Consider the following 14920-nt stretch of genomic DNA (forward strand, 5'->3'; position numbering starts at 1 on the left):
GGGGGCTAATGTAAGAAAAGTGTAAGAAGGAGGGCGGGGGGAGGGGGTGTTAAAAAGTCCCCAAAAAGGTGTAAGATTATATTTGAACAGCCCCTTATACAACCTGATTATGTGGCAAATATCATGAAACTTACTGAAACTGAACAACATTGCAAAACTGTCTGTCTGTCAGTCTGTCTGTCTGCTTGCCTGTCTATCGCTCTCACTCTGTCTGTCTGCCCGACTGCCTATCTCTCTATCTGCCTGCCCACCTCTCTCTCTCTCTCTTATATCATAACAAAGGAATAATAAAATGAAATATTTTTGAAATTTTGATTTTCCTGAAAAAAGCACAGTAGTTTCAAGTAGTATTAAATTAATAAATCAGAAGTTCAAAGTCTGTTTTAGTAGAGGTTTTACGGCGCTCGTGACTGCATATATTATAAGGTCATATGAGCGCCAAGGGTGGATGTCAAAAGAGAAGTCCTTACAGGGAATCAGACTTACTCTGCTCACCTCTCTAGCTTCAACAGAACAAGGTCTGCTTCGACTATCATTCAATATCCAGGCATCCCGGAAATAGCGGGTCACAAAAGAGTGACAAGCATACAAAAGAAGTAGAGGAAAATGATGATAGTAAGGATTAGGAAAGAAAAGGCAGCAGTTCCCTGCTGTAGTTCAGGCAGTTATGAGCATGACATTGTTCGATCAGCCCATTTACAATTCTTCTACTGTGCATTAGAACGAGAAATGTCCCCCCTTTAGGAATGCCCTAAAGACACCAGTCAGTGGCACCGCCCCGGGGAGTAAGCGTGTAGAGTAACCCAGACACACGGGAACACAGGGGCATGGACCATTCTCAATGACGCCTCTCCCTCCTGAGGTGCTGTCTCATGTCAACTGGGGTATGTAGTGTAATTATGGTCTGGCCTTTTGACAAGGCAAACAGAAGACATGGGTTCAATTCCCAGGCTATACTATAAGAGGAAATGTATCTTTATCAAATCTCCCCTTCTGTCTACTGGGATGCCGTATTTCACTCAGCCCAGCCTAGCCCTGATAGGCAGGCCAATGAAGGCTATTTCCTAATTTTTAGTTAAATTGTATCGATGGAGGCAAAAAATGTTACTCACAGCACAGTTAATTCTTTCAACTGAGTTGAGGACAAAATTAAGTATCCATGTTATAACCTAATTACATGTATAACTTTCAAATGATTTCAGCCAAAGAAAAACTGCCACTACCACATCCTTTCTTCGAACACCATATTCCATGAAAAGTACTATCTATCAACAACACTTTTCACAAAGTTTTAGAAGAAAAAAATCTATTCCTTTATTGACATAAACATGTACCCAGGATTCATCTTCATTGGTTGTAAAGCAAAATGCAATGATGTAAACTGAAAATTCAAACCAACAGAATACAGTAAAACTCAGATTCAACGAAACAAGAATCAAGAAGAATTCTTGGGGGGGGGGGGGGGGGGGGTCTTTTATAAAAATCAATAAAATACCTAGTATCGAACACATAAATGAGCAAACTCTGAATCAACGAAGTCAATGGTGGAGCAACCAGGCCATGCTGAGGAGGCTTTGCACATTTTTCTCACATGATGAAACTTTTTATTACTTGCCTTCAACACAACAGGAACGTTGATTGCCCAGCATCGTTGATCATTACTCACTTATTGAATATGTATATCAGACACAGTGACTGCACATTACGACTGACCTATTAGAGACATACAGCCATTGTATGCAAACTAATATCAGAAGCCATCTTCTTCAACAACACCTCAATGGTTTGTTGAAGTGTGCAAGATGTGTTTCCCGGCAAGGAACATCAGCAGGGATATAGACACATCACAGTCATATTTTCCCCCGACAACTGAACAAAGGGGCTGGACTAAGATCTACATAATGAGTTGCACACAGGTCTGTGGAACCACATTTTGCCACTAAGCGTAGCCGATCTAAGCCCTACATCGCAATTCAACTCGTTCTACAAAATACGTTAATTGACAAATGTGTGCATTTGAACGATACTGTCTTTTAACATAGCATGCAATTAGAGAGAGTCTAGTGTATTTTGCTATACCCTTTCAATAGTCTGTAGCACTACAGAAGTTTAGTTTTGAACATGAGTCTAGAACTAGGACACATTTGGTTAAATAGCAAACAGAAAAAAAGACTGTTTAGAACCAGCTTGCTAGGCATTTATGAAGTCGAAAATAGGGGAATGGATAGAGGGGGGAGCAGATTTTGTTGTGAATACTGCAATGCACCCAGCTCTCTGACAAGTTCTTTTGAAAGAGAAATTTCAGAGTCTATGATAAGCAGTCATGGACGAAGACACACATGAACAGAAGAAAAAATGGACACCTGTACTTGAATAGTACTTGTAAGTTCCGATGTGGTTCAAGCAAAAAAACCAAAATGTGAACCTTATGAAGGCCTGACCCATATGTCCATGGGCTTTGTCAAAGGAAGCAACGGCTCATGCACTTCGCGACACAATTGGTTCTGTTTCCTTATACTGGCCCCATGACATGTTCAGAACAGATGTTCCTATCACATGTATTACAGATTTCTAAAAATTCTCTCGTTAGTTACATCTTTTAATAACAAATATTCTGATTCAACAAACATGGAGGCCGGGCCCCAGGACTTCATTATAACCAAATTCCACTCTATAATATTATGTGAGGCATCATGGTCAAATCAGGCGCTCATCAAAATAGTGAAATCAAAGAAACTGGCATTTTTCTGACCGTGGGTAATTTTTTTCTAAAATTTCTTTTTTTGGCTCAACACCTTTTATATATATATATATCAATTTAAAAACACATTTTGGTGTGGATTTTACTGAAAAACATTGATTAAAGGCACAACAAATTTTCAGTTTCAGTTTCCAAAGACTCTCAAACCATGGAAATTACCCAAATTTGGCAGCCATTTTCTCGCTAATTTCACCTCTGAAACAAGGCAACCATGACCTCCTTCGATCGTAAATATTTTGACTTCTATTACTTTTCAACATATTATATGGATATTTTTTTAACCAAAAGCAAGGCACATGAACAGGCTTTAAGATGATACCAATAACCTCATATGCCCCAAAATTGACGAGTGCCTGTTGCACCACATCGCGACACATTTTCATAAGGATAAAAGTGAACACCCACGTCATTAAAAAAGCAATCAAAATAAAGTATGCGGCAAATGTATGACTAAAAGAAGTAATAATGACACATACCTTTTCAAAATGCATAGGTTCATAAAAATGCTTGTGCAGGCGTGAGAGGGGGAGAGAGAGAGTGAGTGAGAGAGAGAGAGAGAGAGAGAGAGAGAGAGAGTAGAGAGAGAGAGAGAAAGAGGGAGAGAGAGAGAGAGGGAGAGAGAGAGAGAGAGAGAGAGAGAGAGAGAGAGAGAGAGAGAGAGAGAGAAACAGAGATAAAGAGATACAGATAGACAGACAGACAGACAGACAGACAGGCAGACAGACAAACAGTCAGATAGAGACAATGGCAGGGGAGAATAGAAAGTTGGAAGGCATGTCAAAGCCTGTGCACCTGTTATTTAGTTCATGCATGTATGTAACATTTAATTTTCTGCTCTATTAGGGAGAGAAAACGGTGCAGGGACAAGTGATGATAAGATATATATATATATATAAACTGAAAAAAAAAAAAAGAATCTTTTTGATTTTTCTATCTTAAGTGCAACACATGAGGTAATATGAGACTAATTTGAAAGTCTCATAAAAACAACAACAACAAAAAAAAGATAAAAAATATTGAACATTCTGTTGTAAACCACATCTAAAGTTTCATAACAATTTTATGACTTTGGCAAATGTTTTAAATTCATTGTATCATAAACACTGTTTTCCCTTCTACTTCTAGGGTGCGTAAGCCATCTTTCTCTTTTATCTTTTAAATGGAAGGCAGAATAAGCATTGGAAACTACACGGACAACCCTTGTTGTTTATGATGTCGTAGCTTCATATTGACAGGTCTGAAGCTTATATAAGGACAGACAGTCGCAAAAATCCCCCCCCCCCCACAAATACACACCACATTACAGATAGAAATAGCTCAGTGTGTAGGAGGGCCAAAAACACCCGTCATGTATTATCCTTTGGACCCCCATCCCCAGCCAACTGAAGTGCTATGACTTTTTACTTGAATGCTCTGATTGCAATTGCACCCAAATGAAATGAAAAAATAATCAAGAAAAAGGCAAATTTTCTGAAATATGACGGGTCTTCACACACAATTGTAGCACAGACTGATGGAAGTAATTTATTTGAAGAAGCATGAATATTATCCTTCTGTTTAAAAACATAAAGTTGAAGCGGATGCAGCAAAACATATATTGCTTGCACTATAGCATGGATATTTAAAGATTGTCTAGAAAAGAAATAATTTAAGATTAATTTTCACCTCATTTGAAATAAACAACCAGTTTAGTTTTACAGCAAATACATATATACACACAACACCAGTCTTTTCTATTAGAAGTTCAAATGTCTGAAACAAGCCTCTGTTGCCCTATATAATATTGACAGTCTCTTCTCTACAAGCATACATGATATCATCCAACACAAAACACTACATACAGAAATCTAACATGACAAGATATGACTCTTCACGTCACAATGCGTGCTAAACAACAACACCAAGCATAACTACCCTTCTGCTCTCTGACAGCCTGAATCTGACAATGACAAGATATTTCATAACATTTAAAAAGGAGTCAAAGATTTAAAAAGTCACATGCAAAAATCTTTAAAAATATAAATCTTAAACTGACCAAAACAAAAGCATATAATAAAAACAATCCCTTGACGCGAAAACCAACACAACTCATGGAGTTTGAGTAATTTGCATTTCTCCGAAGATAAAAATGGATAAACATGCATGTAGGTGCACACAACAAAAGCTAGGAATTCTTTGTATTGTTCAATCAACTCACCAATCCTATCTCAAACTACCCGAATACATGTACCAAGTATTAGAACAGAGACAGACATACATGAGTTAAAAAACAAACTTTCACTGTTTTTGTTCGTCTGCCTTATCACTTACACACACCAGAAGAAATTTTGAATCAACTTTCTTTTTGACTTAAACTGCACTATTTACTAAATATATGACCTACTGTGTATGTTATACAAAATGGCAGTGGAAAGAGCACAATCTGTGAGGGGGGCTCTTTAGTCTTTTGAACCCTGGCCCCATATGCCTTGGGTCCGACTACCACTAGATGTACACCACCACACGCTGACATGAGCGTTTGGTGCCGAGAAAGGAAACAAGCGTGTGCTCAGATCCACAGGGTGAACATTCATAACATACCATACAGAATATGTCTGCTTGTTTCCTCTCCCCTGTATACCATAATGAATCGACTGCTTCATGTAAGACTCTGCTGTTTTGAAATGTAACGTATGGCGGAGTCTTGACCTGACCAGTCGATGGCATAGTGGTTAGGCTCTCGGACTCGCAACCGCAAGGTCATGGGTGCGAGTCCATCAGGGACCCCATGTTGTGTCCTTGGGAAAGGCACTTTACACAAATTTTCCTCACTTTAACCAGGTGGGAATGATACCCAGCTATAGACAGCAAAAGGTTTTGTCAGTTTGTTAGGGTTTTTTGAGCGTATGCAATCCGCACTTTGCTCAGTACGCTTCCTGGTAAGCTGGGAATATTTCTGAGTGTTCCATGGTCTGCTAGGGTAATAATAGCTGTAAAGCACACAGAGCAGGCTGTAGAGTGTGGAATGCGCTATCAAATAAATGGCAATATCATCAGTATTTCTACCACATTTTTTAAAATGGTAAAAAGTAACAATAATAATACATTCTACTTATAAACCAAACCCCTACTACAAAGTAGGCTCTATGCGCTTTAGTTTATTACTTCACCAACAGGGCCCATTAACATTCTGAAATATTCTCTCAGCTTCATTCAGCACATACTTTCACAGGCGCTAAAACACTAACACACTCACAATATATAAATCACTGTGTTTAATCCTATACAGTACAGCACGCACATATAATGAATTTGGCGAGACATGGAAATCTTTTAGATGTGTACAAAGTTTGCTGTGTGCAAGTTTTATAATAAAGAATATAACGGGTACATATGAGAAAATGCGGGACCGGAAAATCAGTTTATTTTGTTCATGTTACGCTATGTGTATGTGCGCTACGTGCATGCTAGACTGTATATAGACCTATATATATATATATTATATATATTCTACATGTATACTGCCTCAAAGCATACTTCGGAAGTAACAGAGTGTAAAAACATGTAGAGCCTCGATTCAAGTATTCCATTTCAGGAACTTTCCTCAAGTGCAAAGTGAAGGAGGGATATTTAAATCTGTTCAAATCTTACAGCATTCACACACAGCATTCGTACCCGTACACTTTTACCAAACAAAACTTTTGGTCAGTACCAAAAAAAAAAATGTTCTAATCATACAACAACTGTCCAAACATCACAAAGACAGTAGCAAAAGTGTAAAACTTAAATATATCACAATACAGCAAGAAATATTTCTCTTGATTCACAATTTGGCTGCCAGAATACTTTCGAAGAATAGTAAAAAGGCCATAAAAGAAAACAACAATACTACAATGCGTTCCCTTTGATTTAGTGGAATTTCACAGGATTCACAAACTAACGTTTCATCCTTTTTATAAGTCATCAAGGAGGGGAAAAAAAAAAATCAAGTTTGCAAAAAAACAGACATTAAACACTAGGCCTGTCCAGAGAGATGCTTTCTCAACAATGAAGTATTAGGGTCAGCCATTTTGAAATAATTAATCATCTGTGTAGAGTCCAAATGTTGGCCCAATAGATGTAAGCTTATCCAAACATGTGAGTTTCAATATTTTGTTTTCACTTATAGAGTTTTTGTATTACGTACACAAGCCAAGCGAATACCTGTTCAATGAATATATTGGTGTCGTCTCCTCGTTTGCCTGCCTATTACCATCACTTTTTGTTACCCCTCGTATCCCTCCCCACTTTCCTTTCCCTTCTCTCATGAAAGCACACAGTTGATGTTGAGAATTGGACACTGGAAAGAGGAAGTGACCATTACTTTATCAGTGGAAGGTAGTCTGAAAGTGGGTAAAAATCGGGAAAATCTTGAGAGTCAAATAAATTGGCATTTCTTCATTCATCTAATAATTCAGATACATTCAAGATTCAGACTTTTGGACAAGCATATTTGAGATCAAAATGACTATACACCTTTACAGATAGATCTATAACAGTAAAGCAACCAGTAGCTCAATTTTACTACTGAGAGAAAAACAGAGAGAACTCGTCATCATCAAGGAATAAACTTTGCAAAGTTTCAGAGAACAACATACCGATACATTAATTTGAAAGTAGGAGGAACCTTATCACAACAATGATAATAACCCCTACAGTGGCAGTTTCAAACAAATGTCAAGCTGTACTATGACTAGGCAGTTCAATTAACGAACGCGCCTGAGGAATTCCCTGCTGCCGCTGCCCCGTTGTTTTTTCATCCCAGTCGGGGCGCGTCGTGTTTTTGATGGATCTGAAACTATTCGCTTTTTGGTTTAGTTTTCTGAACCCTCATGACTTGAGGTAGATCATTTTAAAGAGGAAAATCTGAGCTATAAAATGGTGTTATCCATGTTGAGATCAAGGTAGTAGAAGAAGAAATATTTTGTTTTGAAAACGAGGTAAGTTTTAGACTGACAAATCAAATTTATCAAACAATGAAAGATGTTTACACAATTAAAAAAGTAAGATTATCTGGAGAGTAAGACCCCTTTTAAAGCCTATTTTTGTAAATATCCAAGCGTTGAAATTTTCACTGAGGTGCTCACTATGACTGCTGCTCCACGACAGTCAAAATTTGTACAGGTCGTTCTTGAAGACTGATGTGTTTTGCAGAGAGGAAAACTACCAGTATCATACACTGTATGCCCACTCTGTGCTGCTGCCGCTTGCAGAACAAACTTGCTCTCAAATGAGTGCTCTGTTTTACCTCCATTGTAGGTGCTGAAATAAAGGAACAAGAGCCCCCTTTTTTCCCTTCAGGCACATAATATTGCCATTGTTTTCCTCTATCGGGCACCATTGGTACTTTAAGGAGGCTGTGGTGGGATAAGAGATGATGTCTATGAGGTCCACACAGACCAGAGATGTGGCTGTTAAATCTGACAGCAAAAACAATGAAGAAGACAGACCTAGAACTGATCAGTGGGTCTTCTTTGCCCAACCAGAAAAATGTAGAGATATGTTTCAAAACATTGACTACTGTTTTAATAAAAACTTCAATCTATAATCAATGTTAAGCATTTTATTTAACAGCTTTATAACATCTGGTGGCTGCTGTAGACATTATTATTTTTTTCATTTTGAGCCAAAATACATCATTCCTCTACAGAGGGGGAGAAAACTTCAAAACATGGCCTTTTAAGTGAGGTTGAGTTAATTAAAGTAAAGGAACAAGTGCCCCTTTCGATCCTTTTGACAAATAATCCTGCAGTTGTGTATCCTTGATCTGGCACCACTGGTACTTTGAGGAGGCTGGGGTGGGTGGAGCTGCGGTGTCTCCCAAATCAAGGCAAACCAGAGACGTAATGCAAAGGCCATCCTCTTGTTCCCCTGTACCTCTGTGCTCCAGCCCCAGTATGCCACACATGCGGATGCTTGCTGCTGTAAGGTTTTCCACAAATGCATCCTGTTGGATATAGGATTAAAAGGATGGAGAAATATAATTATCATTATATGCTAGAGAAGCCAAAGTTGAACTTGCACAAAAATACTACGCCTAACCACTCTTATTCTTATGCATCAAGCAGGTAGCATCAGCACTTTTCGTACCTCCTGGAAGCCACGGGAGGATGATAAATTCCTACTGCCTCATAGTTATTGGCAAATTCGAGGGTCAATGTTTTAGGGCCCTATCTACATCAATCTGAATTTTAATTGGTGTGGTCACAACGTAATGGTGCGTAACGACAAAGGCGGTTGGAGGGGGACTCAATCAGAGATCGAAAGCTAAAATTGTTGGACAGCAGGTGAAGGGGAGGGGCAACTGGATAAACGTAGATAAAGATCTCAAGACTCACGATAGGCTAATGAGTGTTTATTTATATGTGAGGCAGCGTGGTGGAATCAGGCTCTCGTCAATTTTTGGGCACGTAGAGTTATAGGCATTATCTTAAAGCTTATTCACTTGTCTTTATTTGGATGAAAAAAATATTATACATTTATCTTGAATGCAAGTCGAGATATTTGCGAAAGAAGGAGGTGGGGGTCACCTGTTTTCAGAGGTAAAATTAGTGAGAAAATGGCCGCCAAAGATTAGCTATTTCCTTAGCTTAAGAGTCCATGGTGACTGAAAATTTACATTTTTGTGTCTTTAATCAACACTTTTCAGAAAAATACATACAGAAATGAGTTATTTATTGGGCATGTAAAGTGTTGAGCCAAAAAACAAAAATTTGATAAAAATTCACAACCCTGCGGAAAAATGCAAGTTTCTTCACTTTGATTATTTTGACGAGCCCCTGATTCCACGACGCTGCCTTACATATATTATTTATGGCATGCCTCATGCCACTGTGATTTGTCATCAAGGTTGACCACTCTTTGATTGTCATATGTCATAAATCCATCCAGGGGTCACACCAGTTCATGGGTCACTGTAGATTCTTCCTTGGCTTCGTCGGCTAAGATCCCATATTTTCCTTGCTCCCGAGCACTGGGATCTTAGGCGGAGACTACTGCAGTAGAGAATCTTTGGTTGCAATACATTTACTAGACTCTAGGAAACTATTGTATTTTTGGTTTGCCATGGGCGCCGTGGACTACACAGTGTGACCAACATCTGTCTTACCACTAAAATCTATTGACACTGAAACTGTGTTTTCAATGTATATCTAACAAATTTTTAGGCTGTCTAAATTTCTTTCAAACTTTTTTTTTGGTGGTTTTTGCTTAAGGCTACATTGATTCCTTGAGGATTTGTTAATGAAGTATTCAAGGCGCTTTTCCATTTCTATGCTGGCCATTTTCATCAATTTTATGTTTTCTTAAGAGCAACTTTGTATCTACATTTTCCAATTTGGATACTTTTTCTGTAGAACTTTCCGACTTCTTGGACTGACTTACATTTGATCACATTGTTTTGTTCAGTTCTATTCATAATATCACTTACCCACTGGTTGCGTCTGTTCATTTAGGTTGTTTGTTTTTTTCAATTTCACGGACCATTTCCACCTTCGTTCAGTGTGTACATTGTATATTCAAATGCTTTGTATACTGTTTACATTTTTAGTAATAAATAGCCTAACTTGTCAAAAATACTGGATATGTTATTGTTGTTGTTGTTTGTTTGTTTGTTTAGTATAGGGTTTTACGGCGCTCGCAACTGCATAAGGTCATATGAGCGCGCGGGACACACCTAATACTTTTTCGTTGGTAGGAAATTTAGAATTTTGCCCGGGTGGCGGCCGAAGCCTACTCTTATCGATTTTAGACCACCAAGGGATCTTTAACGTGCGCAACTTGCACACGGGCCCTCCGAGATTTTTCGCCCTTGTCCGAGAAGGCTAGGTGTAGATTTTTCCTACCAGAAGATCAGGGGTGTGGTAGAAAGACAGCTGTAAGGAGTCAAGGAGTAGCAGTAGAAAGGCTGCAGAATGAGTCAGGAGCCCAGAGGAGGGGGCAAGGGAGGTGAGGGGGTGGGGGCAGAAAGAGGAGACGAAAACAGACGACAGAATATTGCTAGAGAGCAGGAAAGGAGGTGAAAGGAGACAATTTTAGAGAAGAAAATTTTTCGGTCGCTACCCGGATTCGAACCCGGGACCTTTGAATGAGAGGCCAACACCTTAACCTCTAGGCCACGAGAGCCCCCGGATATGTTATTTAATATGATGTTTTGCATAAGCGTTGAAATGTTTTAGCATATTAGCAGAAAGTACTCAAAATGTACTCATAAGTACTTTTTTAAAAAGTACTTGTACTCAAGTACATTTTACAGGAAAGTATTTTTACTGTACTTAAGTACATTTTTTAGATTGTACTTAAATTTGTACTTAAGTACTTTTTAAAAAGTACTTTAACAGCTCTGTACTTTTTTAAAAGTACTTTAACAGCTCTGCTCCTACCAGCCATGAGTATGCTCTACTTCAAGTCACAATCAAACAGAAGTCTGGAGTAGAGTCAAGACTTCATGACATTTTACAAACAACAGGTATAGGTCGGTAGGCCTACTAGTTCTATTGGAGTACAAGGAACGGCACCCACACAATTACAGTCCTTTTGAGCAAAGAAAGAATAAGACAGAAACAATACAGAGAAAAAAAAAGAAGTGGGCTGATCTTCCAATGGCCCCTCCCTAATCCCCCCCCACTTCCACCCTCATTAGCAGAGGAGGTGAGCAGACAGTTGGAAATACTCAATAAAAATAGATTCTCATCATGGGAATCAAATTCATTTCTTCAGTAGGAAATGGCAAAGTGTTTAACCTATCGCAAGATTTATCGCGATTATGGTCGCAACGCCACGACTGACCCTAAGAGGTCACATAGTCGCAATCGTGACCACGGGTACTTGAGTACAGAACCAACAGAAATGGTTTAAACTGAGTTAAACTTTTTTCAAGGAAAATTTTTCCTGCATTTCCTGCCCCAAACAAGAATTAAACACCAAACCAATGTGCCAGGACCTGCACAATAAAGATGTACCTTTTCTTATCTTATAACAACTGGGAAAGAAAACGAAGTCTAGAAATTTGTTGACATCATCAGTCACTAAGGCTGACAATCGAATCTAAAATGGCTGCAAATATGAATTTTCGCAACCTGTTCGACGCATTTTATCGGGACAGTAGTGATTCGAGAGAAAATAGGCTGCATTTCAATGCAAAAAGGGCGAAGTAGCCCTCTGAGTCGCTGGGCTGCTTTGAACTATATCACACAAGGAGAAATTTGACACCATAACATCAGGACTAAAACAAAGGCAAAGACACTCTGACGAACAAACAAATTAATTCTACGACGAGATATTGTTTTGAAACGTTTTATCGGTTGATTTTTCTTCATTCAATTTCCAGTTCAGTAATGTTTGGTTCATATTTTTATCTTAAAAAATAAGTAAGTTATAAGCATTTTTCAGGACCCACCCTAATTTTCATGAAGTTCTCAAAATATTTTGCCTCTGGGGGACCAGACAGTGCAAATTAATTTTCTTCTCAAAGGGTTAAATATTGCATCACAGATGCCATTGAATTTCTTTTAAGGAAAAACACTTAAATAAAATGACAACAAATAGTGTTAAAAAAACTAACCTTCAGTAGTGCAAACACAGACACAGCTATTGAGGTTCGTTTTCTTAGAAAATTGATGGACGAAGGAATATGCAGTCCACCCTCTTCACTTGCCAACACATGCATGGTAGCCTTCCTGCCGATCAAAACAAACATGCTAAAGACAGTGATCAGAAAACTTTATCCCAAAGAGTACAGCTTCAACTGCTTCAATTTTGGAATTATGAACTAAAAAAAATTGAACGTAAGCAAAAGATGTGACCAGAAATACCCAGAAAAAGACACATTTATAAGTGGTAGTATACTATAACTAAGAGACAATTTTTACACATTGCTACCTCAGTGCTTTCTTGCCACATCTCCATTTTTTTTTTTTACATTGAAAATGTGACTTCTTCTTAACCTCACTCTTTGTTATGAACTGTTTTCACTGTTAAAAAAAAATGGAGATATGACAAGAAAGCACTGAGGTCGTGATATGTAAGCAAACTCTAAATAAAACTGAGAATTGGTATCAAGTTCACAATTCAATGAAGATTATATAATGCACAATTCTATAAAGACCAACTTCAAAAATTATTCTCGCACAAAACTTTAAATATATCTACAAACATAAAAAAAATTAAAAACATTAATAAATTATCCAATCCAACATTTATCATTCTTTTCTATAACAATATGACTAAAATAATAGCAAAAGCCTTCACCTTTTACGAAACAAAAATCAACATTTTTATCTTAATTTACCTCATAATTTTGATAATCAATGAACTTAGATTAATTCATTCCCTTATAAATTCATTAAAAAAAAAATCTCATCACTAATATCAGAATTTATATCATTTCTTCACCCTTCTTCATAAGAAAATAGGTTTGCTATTCTTTCACTTATTCCACTCTGCAAAGAATCACCTTACTCTGGACATGAGCGGTCAAGGATGACGACCCTGTGTGTCTGTAGCCTATGGGGAGAAATGACCGGCAAAACATCTGGGTTCCGCAAAGACGATTCTTTAGCATAGTACTTCCGACCTGCATCTATGAGCTTGATCACATCTCCTGCCCTGACAACCAAAACAAAATGCCAATATCTCAATATCAATGAGACCCTCACTCAGCAACCACTGTACTAAACTAAACGAGTATACAGAAATTTCAAATTGGGAGGCTATTCTAAAAGCAAACTGTTGACAAGCATCTCTGAAACAAGGCGACATCCACCTCCTTCATCTCGACTTCTATTCAAGATAGTTGGGTATTTTTTCATTTTCATTCCTCAAGTTTGTTTTTCTGTCTTGATTTTTTTTGGGTGGGGTATCCTGAAGTATCACATCAAGAACGACAAGTCTAAGAGTCTAAAAAAATTCCCTTCCATCCCACTGATAAGTCCCGAATAGCACTTCGACCATGTGAACGAGCTTGTTGACCCTGACAATTAACGGCCCCAGACATAAGCAGTACTCACATGAGGCCAAGTCATGTGATACAAAGTGATCAAGCTTTAAGATGAATCAAGAGCTTCATATGCCCAAAAATTGACGAGCGCCCATTTCCGCTGCGTCGTGACACATAAACATTTTATACAGATAGATATGAAAATGACAATTTTAAACGGATACAAAATAAAATTCAAATTTTAACAAATCAGACACCTATGAAATGGAAAATTTTTATATTTACACCCACAAATAAACATTCTAATTTTAAACCGTGCAGACCACTAAGTAACATACATCACAAAATATTACCTGAATGATTCTCGAGACGTTTTGATCTCCTCGTCAGAAAAAAACTTGGCTTGTAAAGACTCTTCATCTTTCTCATTTGTTGTTTTTAACTTTCCACCTGGTGTAAAAAATATAATTACAAAGTTATTATTTGGACTTTTTGCAACAATACCTGGAGGTGTCATCTCTGATTCAGGGGTAGACGTATAATGACCCTCCATCTTTCACGGTCGCGAGCTGCCGTTGCACATTCTGCCACATCCAGTCCAGTCCATGTCCTTATGTTGTTTATCCATGTTATTCTTTGCCTTCCTATGGCTCTCCTGCCCCACATCTTTCCTTCAAGCACCTCTTTCAACAATAGAAAACAACAATCCAATCCGAAATAAAACTGACTAGGATGAACAGCAAAAGCAAAACTCTACAAAAAAAGTGTTCTTATCTATTACCCCATTCTCTGCTGCCACTCTGTGAAATCTAAAAAATTTTGCGAAAGGGGAGGGGGGAGGGAGCATGTCCAAGTCAGAGTTGGAAAGACTGGAGGAGCGCAGGTTGCTATTATCTTGCACAGACCTCAGCTCCAATCAAATCTAAAATTTGGTTCAAAGTTGTTTTTTTAAAATTTTATTTATTTAGTAGAGGTATTACGGCACTCGCAACTGCATAAGGTCATATGAGCGCCAAGGGGTGGATGTCAACAGAGAAGTCTTTACAGGGAATCAGGCTTACTCTGCTCACCTCTCTAGCTTCAACAACACAAAGTCTGTTTCAACTTTCAAGGCACCCCGGAAATAGCGGGTCACAAGAGTGTGACAAATATACAAAAGAAGTAGAGGAAAATGAGAATAGTAAGGATTAGGAAAGAAAAAGCAG

At 38.1% G+C, this 14920-nt stretch overlaps 1 protein-coding gene across 1 annotated transcript in view; it reads right to left on the reverse strand.

Moving 5' to 3' along the window:
- Positions 1–3920: 3920 nt before the first annotated feature.
- The window catches only part of LOC101861748 (8-oxo-dGDP phosphatase NUDT18), a gene marked incomplete at its 5' end in the record, with an annotated part of 25458 nt that continues 14458 nt past the window's right edge, over positions 3921–14920 (reverse strand). Inside the window, 4 exon segments of the mRNA XM_005103064.3 lie at positions 3921–8726; positions 12342–12456; positions 13238–13384; positions 14069–14165. Coding sequence (XP_005103121.1) covers positions 8478–8726; positions 12342–12456; positions 13238–13384; positions 14069–14165 — 608 coding nt within the window. The 3' untranslated portion in view covers positions 3921–8477.

This window comes from Aplysia californica, unplaced genomic scaffold (assembly GCF_000002075.1).
Source record: "Aplysia californica isolate F4 #8 unplaced genomic scaffold, AplCal3.0 scaffold00357, whole genome shotgun sequence".
Classification (NCBI taxonomy): domain Eukaryota; kingdom Metazoa; phylum Mollusca; class Gastropoda; order Aplysiida; family Aplysiidae; genus Aplysia; species Aplysia californica.